At 37.0% G+C, this 15,620-nt stretch overlaps 1 protein-coding gene across 1 annotated transcript; it reads left to right on the top strand.

The window, feature by feature from the left end:
- Window positions 1-11,049: 11,049 nt before the first annotated feature.
- Window positions 11,050-11,853, top strand: LOC145766577 (ribosomal RNA large subunit methyltransferase E-like). Its single transcript, XM_082578295.1, has one exon. The coding sequence runs from the start codon at window positions 11,050-11,052 to the stop codon at window positions 11,851-11,853; it is 804 nt and encodes a 267-aa protein (XP_082434421.1).
- Window positions 11,854-15,620: the final 3,767 nt, after the last annotated feature.

The following is a 15,620-nucleotide window of genomic DNA, read 5'->3' as shown; positions in this document are numbered from 1 at the left end:
ATGATATTCAACTTGACCACGTGACGAACAACAAAAACACGCCGGTATGTCACTATGTCTGGCCACACCGCCGCGCGGTGCGCCAACAGCAGTCGAGTACTGCGAACTCCCTGAAATCACATTATCATGGGGTTTTACCGACGTCTGCCTAACCGGACATGAAGGCAATTTTCCTTTGCCAAACTTTTTAAAATGCTGCGACTCACCAGAATCGCCCATTAGCATAATGCTAAAATCAGTCGACTTGCGCGTTTCCTCCCGTACTACACAATCAAACAAACTCTGAAAAGTAGGTTCCTCAGTGCTACCATACTGATCACCTAAAAAGTCAAGATAACGCTGCTTAGCGTCAAACGGGAGTCGCTTAGCCAAATCCAAAACAAAACGTCCTTCTAATTTATCACGCTGACCATAAGCTTTCGCGTAAAGCAAACACTGCGACAATTCATCTTTAAACTCTTTCAAATCACTGGAAGAGATAGAAGTCAATTTGCTACCATAGCGATACTTTCTAATTTCTGGTTCTGCGAAAAGACCTCCACGAACTCCAAAACGTTGGGACAAGCGAGCTAACGACATTTCTATCCTGTCTTCCTCTGACAAGCCAGGAGTGTCAGAAACCAAATTAGCAATCGTTTGTGCAGCTGTTCTAACACAAGCTGCTTGCAACAAAGTCAAACGAGTTCCCTTAAAGGGCGAAGCTGCCATCAAGGCCATAACACGATTTTTAAAGAAGATAAATGGCATATTATTACCATCGTAACCAATCAAGGCCGCCTTATCGAAGAACGTCCTACTATTTTGGTATTCAAAAAAGCAATCCTGCTGTTGAGAACTCGATTTAGCGGGAGAAGACAAGCTATATCCCTTAAGGGGCTGAGTGGGCTCAGTCACATGCACAGCCCGATCACGATCCTCACACACGTTAAAATCAGGAGACGCGATACGCCTCTCACAACCACCCAAATTACGTGTAGCTGGGCGATCAAAAACTAGCGGCGCTGAAAACTGTGAAGGGGGCAAAGCATTACTGCTAATGGCGGCCCCGTGACCTGTACGCTCTGGGGGAGGAGTTCGGTTGTAATTTGCAGACCTTGGCTCTACAGCCTTCGGAAGACCCTTAGCCGCGGCCCCGAGACCTCCTGAAACAGCTGGAAAACATGTGGATTGTACAGGTCCACTTACGGATTGAACAGGCGTCTGGAAAAGGTTAGGTAAATTAAACTGTGATTGATGTTCACTTCTGGAATGCCTAGAAGAGCCCTTCCTAGAGCTACGCCGGGAGCCCAACTCAGAACGATATTCAGCTAAAACTACCTCTTTACGTTGTTCGGCCCTCAACTGAGCGTCTTTGAGTGCGAACTCAGCAGCTCTAGCTTCGGCTCTCGCGGCGGCCTCAGCAGCTCTCGCTTCGGCCTCAGCTCTCGCGGCAGCCTCTGCTCGTGCGGCCTCAGCAGCTCTCGCGTCGGCCTCAGCTCTCGCGGCAGCCTCAGCTCGTATGGCTTCAGCAGCTCTCGCGTCGGCCTCAGCTCTCGCGGCAGCCTCAGCTCGTATGGCTTCAGCTCTTGCGATGGCCTCAGCAGCTCTTGCTTCGGCCTCAGCTTGGATCTGGAGCTCCTCTCGTCTTAACTGTAGGTTAATTTGTGCAACTATCCGTGACGAGCTCTCAGACATCCTAGTGCTTACATTTGAGGCGCTATCCTCAGGATGTATGTCAGCATCCAACCTATCTGAGAACTCACTTTCTTTTTGTTCGAAGTTATTTTTTAACGAGTTAAATTCGGGATCTACCCTATCACGAAGTTCTGCCAAGATTGCAGAGTTAACAATTTTACTCAAAAGAGCATGGAAATGCCGTAATTCCTCTTCTAAAGTAGATAACTTAGATCTAAAAATTAACAGTTCCTGCTTATCACTCAAAGAACCTAGGGCTACAGAAAGTTTCCCAATTTGAGTCAAAATATCCCGTCTAAGATGCCGGGCCTCTCGAACTGACTTAGCCTCATCGTTATTGGGTCCCTCCCCAGAATGGCCTGCCCGACCGCAAAGAACATCATCAGGCTTAAACTCAGTCGAGTCTACGGCGGTCGAGTCCTTGTCACCACCGAGTGTAGACATATTAAATGTTAGGGCTAAATTTAACAATTAAAAAATTAAGTTACACAAACACACAAAATTACAGTAGTTATAAAAAACTTAACTGCAAAGACCGTAAAAATACAAAAAAGAATTTAAATGCACGATACCGTAGCTGTACGAGTATGTGAAGTCCAAACGTCCACAAAACTTGCTTGGATTCTTCCACTTGAATCTTCAAGCACAGATGGATTGCCTTTAATCTTCTTTCTTGCCAATGAATGTCAAAGTTATTTTTCTTCTGTACCAAACTGAGAAGAAATGTCTTTACTTTTTTGCTTAAAGTTCTTCAGTTGCCTACCGAGAAGAAATGTCTTTAATTTTCTTTGCTTCTTTAGACTACCAACCAATAAGATCTTCTTTTATTATTTCTTTGCTTCTAAGTGCTTCTTGGCCTACCAACTAACTAACTTCGTCTTTTATTTTTTATGGTCACAGCGGTAAACCATAATCTCTTCGTGGGAAAATTGTAACGTAAGATTCCCAAATCCGTTCGTCTGCATGCAATGACCCAAAAATAAACACACTTTCGAAACGTCTATTCAAAGTGTATTCCAGTAAAATTAGCCCGAGGCTATCGAAAATAGGTGTAACGCCTACACCTCTAAAAAAACTGTCACTACAATACAGATTACTTGGATAAAAGACGGAACCTTTGTCCAGCTAGCAAGCACTAAGCCAACAGTTAAATGTGCGGCCAACTTTCAAACAATCATTTTACGAATGACCAGAATAGATATCAATATCTCAAATTCACGTAGAAAGTAACTGTGACGCAATAGTGAAATCAATTGTCACGCAATTCAAAACAGGTGTTCGAGCTAGTGAACCAATGCATTCATGTTTAAACAGGCCCAAACAGGTCTGAAACAAGTCTATGAACAATGGTGCAATTTCGGCACATTTTCTAGCAACTTCCATGACGTAATATTCAGTAGACTTGAACGGTTTTATATGACGTTTGATTTGTACAGAGATTGGCCGTAACAAAGGGGATATGAAGGCTCACAGCGATAGCCTTACTCTCATGACACTACCAGGGCGGTAGTTTGTAGCGCGTGAAACATAAGGTTCTTTTCAAAATTGCAGAAAATTTTGTAGTGCAACCGGTACAGTCAGCTATCAAAGACAGTTAGTAAACGTTACATAGAGCATATTTAAAGAATAGCCTACTTGTTTACAAAGACGGTTGAAAAGTTACCAGTAGGCCTAAGCTGCTTTTTTATGCCTAAGCTTGCAGTACGCTAGATGTAAAGCAAGTTTATGGGTGGTTAAATTAACAAGCAACCATGAGCATGCTGTAAAGATCCAGGCCTGATGCTAATAGCGCAATGCAAGTTATCATAACAAGATTTATTAAACTACTATCGGTGGCAATTGTCATTTTACGATGAACACAGATTATTTACGATAAACAAAAGCCCTTCTATTGTCAGACGTAATAAAAGCCTTCGTATCCCCTTCTTTAGATATCCCTGATTTAATGTTATGTTTTTGTATGATAAAGCCTCATATAAGCTAAATGTTGACTTTGTCCACACTATGTTGGCTTTGTAAGCCTAAAGTACCGGTAAGCCTCTGGATTTCTACCAGAACTGTGTATCATTTCATCACTGTAATCTCTAGATGACTTTGCTGATATCACAAAAGCCTGCTAGGTTAAAGGCTATCGCTGACTCAAAATTAGTTGCTGGTAGCCTACTTAATAACCATGCTTTCATTTAAGGCAGAGGTGACGAACCTGCGGGCCGCATGCGGCCCGTCAAAGAGTTTTGTGAGGCCTGCAAAACGATTTGACAATCGCTCATGCATTAAAGACAAAAGACATCTCAAAGCTGTTTTATGCATTTACTGGTACACCTTTCCTTTGCTATTTTCTTGCCCTAAGCACTAACTTTCAAGGTTTAAAATTAGAAAATAGGAAAGCTATAAGGCAAAGTTGTTTAACTTTAAACACTATTCACCAACTTCACCTTGTATTTTTGGTCGATTCCAATCTATGACGTCATAGAATTTTGACAAGCACTAATCAGTTGTGTGGCCGCGATAACTCATGTGTAATTGACAAAGTGGCCCGCGACCGCAAAAAGGTTCGTCACCCCTGATTTAAGGCTACCGTACTACATTGGCTCATTGGCTGCACAGCATCTGGGACGGTTGATTAAAAATGACTAAACACACTGAGTAGCGTACTCCCGGGCCTCTGCTTTAAAATCTTAATAATCGTATGCAAGCTAAGTTATTTAGCGTACCGTAAAGTCAACTAAGCCATCAGTACACCAGTAGGCTAAGAAAAATCAAACTGATCGGCGAGACGTAAATGATACGGCATTTAATGAAAAGAAAAGCTAGTGTGTTCGGATGGACATTTTTAGGCTAGCCTACATAATTAAGCTTACTTAGTGCTTGACAACATTTTCGCCCAATCTACTTTATCAAACGCTTTTGAATCCGCTTCATGCAACTCAAGAGATGTAAGATGTTGTGAAATAGCCTGCTGCAATTGCTTCTGAAATTATGGCTGTCACGTGACGATATCCTGTTACGTGATTGGAGTAGATGAATATGTTAGGTTTCAGAAAATTATTCTTGCACAGATTAGAATATGTTAGGTTTTACCTACCAATTATTTCGAAAACCATACTACATTAGGGCACAAATTTTTGTCAGGAGATGCATGAAGTCTTTAAACGTAAAAAAATGCAAAAAAGTCATTTTCGACAAAATGGCGCATATTAGGTTTGCCAAAATCACGGGAGAGCTTAAACTCAACGATATAGGCTCTGCGATAATCAAAGGTAACTGCATCAAAAGGTGTTAAACAGATCACATGATGTGGTAGAAAGGCAAGGTGCGAAAACACTAATTTTAAAATACAGAGAGCAAGAAAGATGAGCCGCAAGCATGCAATTGTCTGTTCAAAGGTGGATTGTGACGTTTTATGTACAAGGCTTATAAGATTTCAGTTTAATACTTAGACCTGCCTCTGGACATAATCTCAAATTGTTTTATAGAAACGTTGTTTTTGCATACTGTACACAAGAAAATGTGATCTTTCATGGCATTTTTCTGTATAGAATTCAAATTCAAGTGTTCCCCAGCTCTAGTCAATAAATGTCTTGTTCACATATCGATGTATGTCAGGCTTGCATCACACAAACAACTGAATTTATACACAACATTAAAACATAGAGCAAAGGGCGTAGGTGACTTAAGTTGGAAATATCTGCCTACTTTGAACGTTCTATATACAGGGTAAATGTCACAATCAAATTTTTTTTTTTTAACAATTTTAGCTAGATTTTTTGAAAATCTTACCGAATCTTTTCCCAAAAATAGTATATCAAAAAAGTTGCTAAAATCGTCTTCTTTGGGTATATCTTTCGGTTTTTTATCCAAAAAAAGTTTTCAATACTTTATCGAAAAAATATGACGGGTACTGGTATCCATTTAAATGTAGCATATTTTTTCAGCTTATTAGTTTCATTGTGGAACAATAAATCTGTCGAACAAACCAAACGGGCACGAGATAAAAGACATATCTAAGTAATCCAGATTTCCATCTATTTGGGAAAAAAGCGTTGTAATTTAAAAGTAGGCCAGTGTTGGTGGGTTTTCGCCAGATGTGTGTGTCAAATGAGTCATGATTCATTTTTACTTGAACGTCTAAAAAGGCAATAGTGTTACTAGATTTTTCAACCGTAAATTTGATGTTTTGATGTTGAGCATTTAAAAGGTTTAAAAATTGGGAACAAGACCGATCGTTGTCAAAAATTGCAAAAATATCGTCAACATAACGTACATACATTTTAAGGTAAAAATCACGACTATCATTTACTTTGTTATTATGACGTCGAGGTCTGAGCATTTTTTACTCCAAGCTTGACATCTTAAAGCAGTCATGTGACAATAAGTAGTGTTGGGCGCGATAACTCATTTTTCAGTTAAGCGATAACGATAAACGAAAAATGCCTAAAGCGATATCGATAAATCAAAAAAAAGTTAAGCGATAACAATAGTTTTTTTTTTCTTGATTAACGTCAACGCAACTTGTAAAAAAAGTTGGCGGCGTCAGCGCATACACTAGCGTAAACTCATTTTGTTTGCAAGATCCCAAACATTCACACGGTATAAACCTCTCGAAACAAAGAAGTTTTATTTTGAATTTCCACAAAGAAACACAAGCATATCTGAAAGTGTTCATCTGACATTTTGCTGCGTTTTGGTTTCAATATGTCTTTGCCCATGATTAATATCAAGATGTCATCATATTGTAGATTTGAAATACGGTATCTTACGAAGTGGCTGTTTATACTCACTTGTTGCCATGGTTACAATCAAGTCTTGCCAAAGTTAGGATTAAAGTTAGGAAGGGTTAAGGTAAGGGTTAGAGTTAAGAATGAGGTTAGGGTTTTGATCGGGTGCAACCTATTTCGTCTCCTGAACACTTTGTACCCCCATTTTGTGACCTGAAAAGATCGAGAAAAAATACAACAGAGCTGAAGTCGCTGATTGGAGTTGCCACAACATTTCAAAACTTCTTTCGATCTTTTCAGGGCACGAAATAGGTCGCATTCGTTTTGATCTTTACCCAGGGCTAAAAAAATGTCCAAAATACAAGTTTTTGTTTTCAACAGCTTTAAACTTTAAGGGCTTAAGTTAAGCCGAAAACCTTCCACTGTTAAAACTATTAGTAAATATGTAAAATATATTGTTATAATGCTCAATCTTGTTGTATTGTTGTGTCTTGCCTGTCTTTGGTACAAGAAAGCAAGATTTCTCCTGAAACTATTATCAATAGTATAAATACCATGTTTAATTGTTTAGTTAAAAACATCCTGTACCACTGACATTGCCTGATAGTGGGTATTTAGAGGTACCCATGCAGTTTCTAGTTTATAAAAACCTTTACAGGCTGTTTCACCAGATTCTAAGTAAAGATGAAACAGCCTGTAAAGGTTTTTAGAGACTAGTAACTACAAAAAGAGACCTTCTGATGATCCGTTAGGTGAAACAATTAGTAAAGGCTTCAGATAGTAATAACTATATTTGATTTATATATAATATATATATTTATTAACTACTCAAACTATCAATTTATACAGTTTGAGATTTGGGCAACTAACAGATCAGTCAAATTTGAAACTGCATATTGGCATTGTCTGTGAACAATGGTTGCTGTGTATCAGAAGTTACGATACAAAATAGATTTTGATTATGAAATTAATTTTGCAGTGGCTATGGGGTAAGTCTTTGTCAACTTGACCAGAAAAAAGGGAAAATGTAACCCATGGTGTCAGATTTTGATGAAACTTAGACACTTTGCAGAGCAAGTCATTCTGAGAAAAATGATACCAATCTCAGCAAAATCGGCTCAGCGGTTTTCGGGATATTGCCATTTGAAAATGAGGTGTTTTTGCGTTCGCTCAAGCATGAAATTAGTGAAAAGTTGGTACAACAAATTTTAAACGTAAATAAAACATACACCATTAATGTTACAAACTTCAAATTTTGTGAGAACTTAAGTTTGGTTGAAGTCAACACATTTACAAACTTTCAACAATTTTGGTCATGGTTGAATGATTTTGAAGACAAGTTAATATTGTTGTGGAATTGAAATCAATCAACCGTGACGTAACTTCCAAGCACTATACTGAAAAAGGCCTCTCTTCAATTTTTTCAAGTAATACATCATATGAAAGGTCTTAACTTCCCCTATACAGTGAAACAAAGATATCTTTGTGTATTTGAGAAAATCTAGGCGTAGTAAGTCGAAATGTACCATACACACAAAGTGGCTAAATTGATTGTTTTTATAATTGTTCAACAGTGCTTTGCTTCCCTTTTTTCCAATTATGCACAAAATATATACATTAGTAGACATAATAGGTAAGTTGAAAGCTTTGAATATCTTGCTTAGTCAATTAACCATACTATGACTACTGAAAATCAAAGCAAAGATTATTGAAATTCAATGTGTAAAATGTTTCACTTGAAATTGGTTTTTAATGATTGTATAGTTTAATGCTAGAAGGAAATAAAACCAAGAATACTAATAGAGAAGTGGCTTTTTTTACCTGGTCCAAACATGCAATTTAATCAACAAAAAAGGGGATCGTGCTTTGAGAAATTTTAAGAAAAACATAACGATATATCACAAAATTCGTCAGCAAAAGCCAAAGGATAATTATATTAAACTCTCATTGCAGTTTTGAACCATGATAACTTTTGGGCTGCTTTTCAATTTATATTCCCAATTTAAATAATTGGTTAAACTGGATATTAATGTATATCATATATAATATATTCCAAAGCATATGTGTGACAGAAATTAATTATTTATTAGCTGATCTCCAATGAGTTTGAATTTGTTGCTAACATTGCATGGAAAATTGATATTGGTCTCAAGTAGTTGCAAGGGTTGGATTGTCTACAACACACAAAACATGTTCAAAAGGAATCCAACATTCGTCTTTGGTTCTTGGCCAATGAAAAGATGGAGACGGTCCATTAGGGTGCAGAAAATTTACAAAGATGTCACCATTTTCTGTGTCAACTACCAAAGTTACTCCAACATAACCACTTTCCATCATACATGGCTGCTACAAAGTTTCCTTGATTGATGCTTTTGTTGCTGTACTTGGTATCAAAGTTGAAAGTGTAATTATATGTGAGTTCATTGCTTATTCTTTTGATGCCAATTTTAGACTTGTCAACTGGTTCAAAGTAATGAAATCCTCTGGTTCCTTTTATTGTACTTGCTAGCTTGTTGGCAAAGAAAATTTCATTTGTGCCTGCACAAACATGATTTTGGCCTGGAAACATCATGGTCTTTCTTTGCCACAAGTCATGGTAAGTCACCTTGCGATGGCACTGGGGGCACTGTGAAGCATTCAATAGCTATGGAAAGTTTACGAAGACCTCTACATCATCAAATTGGTACTTTAGATGAAATGATAGATCACTGCACTGAAAAGTTGCCTTCAATACATTTCATAAAACTTCTCAAGGAAGATTTGACAAATGAAAGAAAATGTCTGGAAGAAAGGTGGAAGCTAGCAAGTACAATAAAAGGAACCAGAGGATTTCATTACTTTGAACCAGTTGACAAGTCTAAAATTGGCATCAAAAGAATAAGCAATGAACTCACATATGATTACACTTTCAACTTTGATACCAAGTACAGCAACAAAAGCATCAATCAAGGTAACTTTGTAGCAGCCATGTATGATGGAAAGTGGTTATGTTGGAGTAACTTTGGTAGTTGACACAGAAAATGGTGACATCTTTGTAAATTTTCTGCACCCTAACGGACCGTCTCCATCTTTTCATTGGCCAAGAAACAAAGACGAATGTTGGATTCCTTTTGAACATGTTTTGTGTGTTGTAGACAGTCCAACCCTTGCAACTACTCAAGACCAATATCAATTTTCCATGCAATGTTTCCAACAAATTCAAACTCATTGGAGATCAGCTAATAAATAATTAATTTCTGTCACACATATGCTTTGGAATATATTATATATACATGAATATCCAGTTTGACCAATTCTTTAAATTGGGAATATGTATAAATTGAAAAGCAGCCCAAAAGTTATCATGGTTCAAAACTGCAATGAGAGTTCAATATAATTATCCTTTGGCTTTTGCTGACGAATTTTGTGATATATTGTTATGTTTTTCTTAAAATATCTCAAAGCACGATAACCTTTTTTGTTGATTAAATTGCATGTTTGGACCAGGTAAAAAAAGCCACTTCTCTATTAGTATTCTTGGTTTTATTTCCTTCTGGCATTAAACTATACAATCATTAAAAACCAATTTCAAGTAAAACATTTTACATATTGAATTTCAATAATCTTTGCTTTGATTTTCAGTAATCATAGTAATTAGTATGGTTAATTGACTAAGCAAGATATTCAAAGCTTTCAACTTACCTATTATGTCTACTAATGTATATATTTTGTGCATAATTGGAAAAAAGGGAAGCAAAGCACTGTTGAACAATTATAAAAACAATCAATTTAGCCACTTTGTGTATATGGTACATTTCGACTTACTACGCCTAGATTTTCTCAAATACACAAAGATATCTTTGTTTCACTGTATAGGGGAAGCCAAGACCTTTCAAATGATGTATTACTCGAAAAAATTGAAGAGGGGCCTTTTTCAGTATAGTGCTTGGAAGTTACGTCACGGTTGATTGATTTCAATTCCACAACAATATTAACTAGTCTTCAAAATCATTCAACCATGACCAAAATTGTTGAAAGTTTGTAAATGTGTTGACTTCAACCAAACTTAAGTTCTCACAAAATTTGAAGTTTGTAACATTAATGGTGTATGTTTTATTTACGTTTAAAATTTGTTGTACCAACTTTTCACTAATTTCATGCTTGAGCGAACGCGAAAACACCTCATTTTCAAATGGCCATATCCCGAAAACTGCTGAACCGATTTTGCTGAGATTGGTATCATTTTTCTCAGAATGACTTGCTCTGCAAAGTGTCTAAGTTTCATCAAAATCTGAGACCATGGGTTACATAGCTTGGTCAAGTTGACAAAGACTTACCCTATGGTTACTATTTATAGCAGCCATAATCTCTGAGACTATTGACCAATGGGCCATTAGATCTGCTCCAACAGTTCAGAAAAAGAAACAAGTTTCATACTCAAGTGGTGATGGGTTCCCCCATTAAATTCCACTGGTGCTTATACTTAAATCCAATCAGATTAAGAAGATGCACACTTATTGCAGAGACATTAGGCCTATCCATCATAATTTTTGTAAAATTAAACATTATATATAAAAAAAAAATTTATTGAAAACATTTTATTAGGATATAAGATGCTGGTCTTATAAAAAGCTACATATACTGTAAATAAGTTATTTTATAAGTAGCTTCAATGATTATGTGGAAGCCAACCATATTAGCTGTATGTGATTTGCGACAACCAATTTTGTGCCTCAGCAAAACTTTTCATTTATGCACACTTCAATCCAAAAAGAAGCCTTTAAAGCCACCCCCAAAAAACTTTATGAAGTTCCCAGTCTGTGGCTCAATCCAGTATGTATCAAGACAATTATCTGATCCCTATGTGAAGCAAAGATTTAAAGAAGGCTATAGGTGTCGAAGTGTTTACAAACTAAAAGAAATAGATGATTGCAATCATTTTCTACAACCTGGAATGAGTGTAGTGGACTTAGGTGCTGCACCAGGATCATGGTCTCAAGTCGCAAAGGAGAGAGTATTTGACTTTAACGATAACGGTGAAAGAGAAGAATCATGCACGGGAATAATTGTTGCTGTTGACTTACTTCGTTTTTCACCAGTTGATGGAGTATCACAGATAGTTGGTGATTTCACCAGCTCTTCCATTCAAAATAAAATTATTGAAATTTTAAAAGCAGGAAAGAAAGGAGGAAAAGCCAATGTAGTTTTATGTGACGCTGCTCCAAATGCATCTGGACATAAAGACCAAGATCATGTCCTCCTCATAAAGATGGCATACAAGGCGACCAATTTTGTGTTAAAAATTTTAAAACCAGGTGGAACTTATTTATTTAAGCTGTGGGATTGCCCAGAAATTACTAAATTCAGCACCTCGTTATCTATGTACTTCGATAGTGTAAAATCTATTAAGCCTGATGCAAGTAGAGATGATTCTTCTGAACTATATATTCTTTGTCAAAATTTTAAAACATTTGATTTTTAATGTGTATCAGCATAATTATATGTTAAAATGGTGATAGGTTCCCTCAGCAATTAAAGAACTACTTCAGAGTCACCAAATGGTAGGCTATGGCAGTACTGGATGAGGCTGCCCTAACTTGTCTTCTCATTACCTCTCTCTGATGAATGTGGTAAAAATCTGTTTCATAATCATCATCTAAATTTGTTTTTATCCCCATTAGTGGGATTTACTTATTTTATTCTATATTTCGGCTAAACATGTGAAGGAAACCAGTCCCTAAACATTGTGACACAGTCCAAATGCTGTAATCTACATGCTATCATACTCGAATGGTGTTACACTTAAAGGTTTCTTTTAAACTCCAATGCTATAGTAAGAGTTAGATAATTAATTTTGTAATACTGTAATTTTATTTCAGATATGTGTCCATAGTGGTGAGGAATAAAAATATTAAATATTGACACCTTTAACTTTGCTTTGATAAGAATGAGAAAATTAGTTTTTCCATATGGCAAACCGAAAATAAAAAAACTGTGGAATATACTAGCAATCAGAGGTGGGCACTCGCTACTTTTAAATAGCGGCTCTACCCTCTACTGCTACTTGGACCAAAATGGTGTGCGCTACCAATTTACAAAAGTAGCGGGCTACCGCTACTCGGACCAAAGTAGCTCGCACTACCGCTACTTCTTCCTCTACTTTTGTCTAAAATGACACTAGGAAACACTCTTCAAGTCCTTAATGACACAAAAATGACCTTGAAAACGAATGCTATCATTCGTTTACACTGTCATTTTAACGTCACTATAGCAAACAAACACATTTTAAGGGAAATTTATTGTTACGCATCTTTCAAAAACACGAGCATTTTAAAATGAGAGTCACTAAGTCCTGCCTAGGGATGGGCAATTCAGAATAATTCACTATTTCAGAATTATTCCGGAATACTAAACCGAATCCAGAATTGAATTCAAAATACCGAATTCTATTAACTTCTAGGCTCCAGCAACGCAAAAAGTAAAAAATTTCAAACACAAAAGCTACACAATCAAAGTAAATGTTTGTTGCAATGTAACACATTAAGGCATTCTAAATAACTGCCAGCCAAACGGGAGCAGTGTTGCCAGATGATGGAAGCCACTTGGCACCAAAAAGTAACTAAAATTTCACCAAATATTTAAAGTTCCTTAAATAAAGCAATTTCGCCTAAAATACAAATAGTTTTTAAGACATAAGACACTGCCATCACGCATACGCAAACCTCTTGCAAAACATAGATTGAAAGATTGAAAAAAAGCATTGCACGATTGTGCATGTGTACAAAGTGTGAAGAAAATTGCGCGCTTAGTTTCTTTGGTTGCTCATGCGAGCGAGTGACGTAGGGTTGCATGCGCCGTGCGCGCACAACAAATGCAAAATGTTTTTGAAGGTGCAGTGCAGAACTGCGGATGGTGTCAGTGCAAAGAAAAAAGTGAGTAAACCACACTTTTTTCAGTTTACTGTCTCCAGCTGACAGATTGCACAAGACTTATGCATGTCTTTAAAATCGAATCGTATTACCCGGTTTTATTGCCGTTTTGGATTCGGATAGTTTAGGATTCGAATCCTTCTGGGTTCGGTATTCTGAATCGCCCATGCCTAGTCCTGCCCGCTTTGGCTTAAGCACATTCTAACAGAGAAAAGTCTCTTCACCATAGCACTGGAAGGAATGGGGGTGTTGTATTTAATAAACAGATGTTTTAACTCGGTACCATTGGAAAACCTCAAGGACTTGCTCCTGTCCGAAAAAAGGCGTCCACAATTGCTGTTTCCTTCTGCACTGACGTTTTACGGGATGTCCCCAATTATACATTTCATACCTTGAACCCAGGACCGTAGCTCCACACCAGAAAACGAGATTCCCAAAAGACCAAAACTTTGCAACCAAACTGATTATATAGGCTATATGATAATTAATATAGTTGCTTGACCAGTGACCACCCCAGTGTTTCCAAAAAAACGAGTATTTTTTTCACTATAAAATTAAAAAGTAGCAGAAGCGCCACTGAAAAAAAGTAGCGCCTCTCCCGCTACTTTGGAAAACAATAGCGCTGCTACTCCAACTAAAAAGTAACGCCGCTACTGTTACCAAAAAAGTAATGCGCTACTGCCCTCCTTTGCTAGCAATGTATGCCATGTTAGATAGGAGAATTGTTCGTAACACAATTGTTCGTAAACAGTTGGTAAAATTAAATCTTCGTAAAACAATTCTTTGTAAAGCATTTCTTCTTATACATCAATTCTTCATATAGGCTACTTGCTCGTAAACAGGTGATAGGTCAATTGTTCTAGAACAATTTTTCAGTTGTTCAGGGGCGCCGGAAGCGGGGGGAAGGGGAGGCAATGGTCATGTCAGCTACTGTACATTTTGCAATATAACAATTTCTGCTATTCGCTTTTAGCCTAATTATAATATTTAATTTTTACCTCAAAATGATATTCATGGCACAAAATTCTGCAACACAGTAGGTTACATCATTATAACATAGCATGTTGCTGTTGCCCTTGTTCGTATACCGGATGTCCACTTGTATTCTTACTCGATAGTGAGCTGCTAGATGAGCATTATTGCTATAATATATCTTATCTTAAAACTTTTAAAAATATTGGCCTTTCAGCAACAAAAGTGCCCTTTTTCATAATCTTGCCCCCCTCCCCTAGTCAAAAATCGTTCTGGCACCCCTGTTGTTACTCGTGCAGGACATTTCTTTTGAAAATGCTCAAATTTCCAATAAGTGGTTTCTTGCCTTTGTGCGTTAAGTGCACTATAATCTTTGTAATAAAGCTGGCCACCATACAAAAGTTTTGGCTTTTCTATTTTGCTGCGCACAAAGTGTAATGCCATTCTGAATCAGGGACTCTACACTTTATCTGCTCGTCTACAGCACGTCACATCCAGCACATCTCTAGCATATACGCTACCCTAATTAATTGTTCGTAAACAATTGTAGGCCTAACCGTTTTATGAACAATTTACTGTTACGGAATTAATTTTACGAATAATAATTGTTTACGAAAAAACGTTGGACACCATCTCAAACAGCGTAACTTCATCAACGGACACATAAAATAGTCAACTTAATACAAATAAAAAAATAATTATGGTAGCTGGTTAGAGATTTGAACAATATCTATGAACAGCGCAACCTCAAGTAAGCAAATAACTAAGTCATACAGGTTTTGTGGCATTCAGGTATAATGACATGGAGATTGTGTCATTCGGTTTCATGGCATTCAGATCGTGTGATTAAGACAGAAAAGAATTGCAGTTGTTTTTGTGATGTTTTTCTTTAAACTAGAAATTTATTTTCATTAACCTTGCTTTGGTTCATGTGATTTAATGGTAGGTAGCATCACACTTGCCCACTTTCTGAGTGTAGTACTGTATGTAGTGATTTTTTGTACTACAGTATATAACTATTCTCCCACTTGATATGTGAAGTTTGTACCAAAATCATATTTTTAAACTGTTCTACTGTAGCTCTGTCTTCGTTTTGTACCATTGTTGTGAACTGAAAAATAAACTCAAATAAAACAAGTCAACTTATGTAACTACTGTAGAATCATGATTGGACTTTATTGTTCAATGAGAATTTGTTTTATATATATCATTTTACGTTAAAGTCTAGAACTACTGTTTTAAAATAGCCTGGTTGTTTGGGTTTGTAGGGAAAAGTGGATTGAGCTTGATCTTTTTTTATGATATTGGTAAATTAACTGTTTAATTTGGATCTAGGCAAAACAGCTAG

The sequence above is a fragment of the Aplidium turbinatum genome, chromosome 3 (assembly GCF_918807975.1).
Source record: "Aplidium turbinatum chromosome 3, kaAplTurb1.1, whole genome shotgun sequence".
NCBI lineage: Eukaryota > Metazoa > Chordata > Ascidiacea > Aplousobranchia > Polyclinidae > Aplidium > Aplidium turbinatum.
Note: the sequence above shows the minus strand (reverse complement) of the source record. Positions and strands in the feature narration are given on the sequence as shown.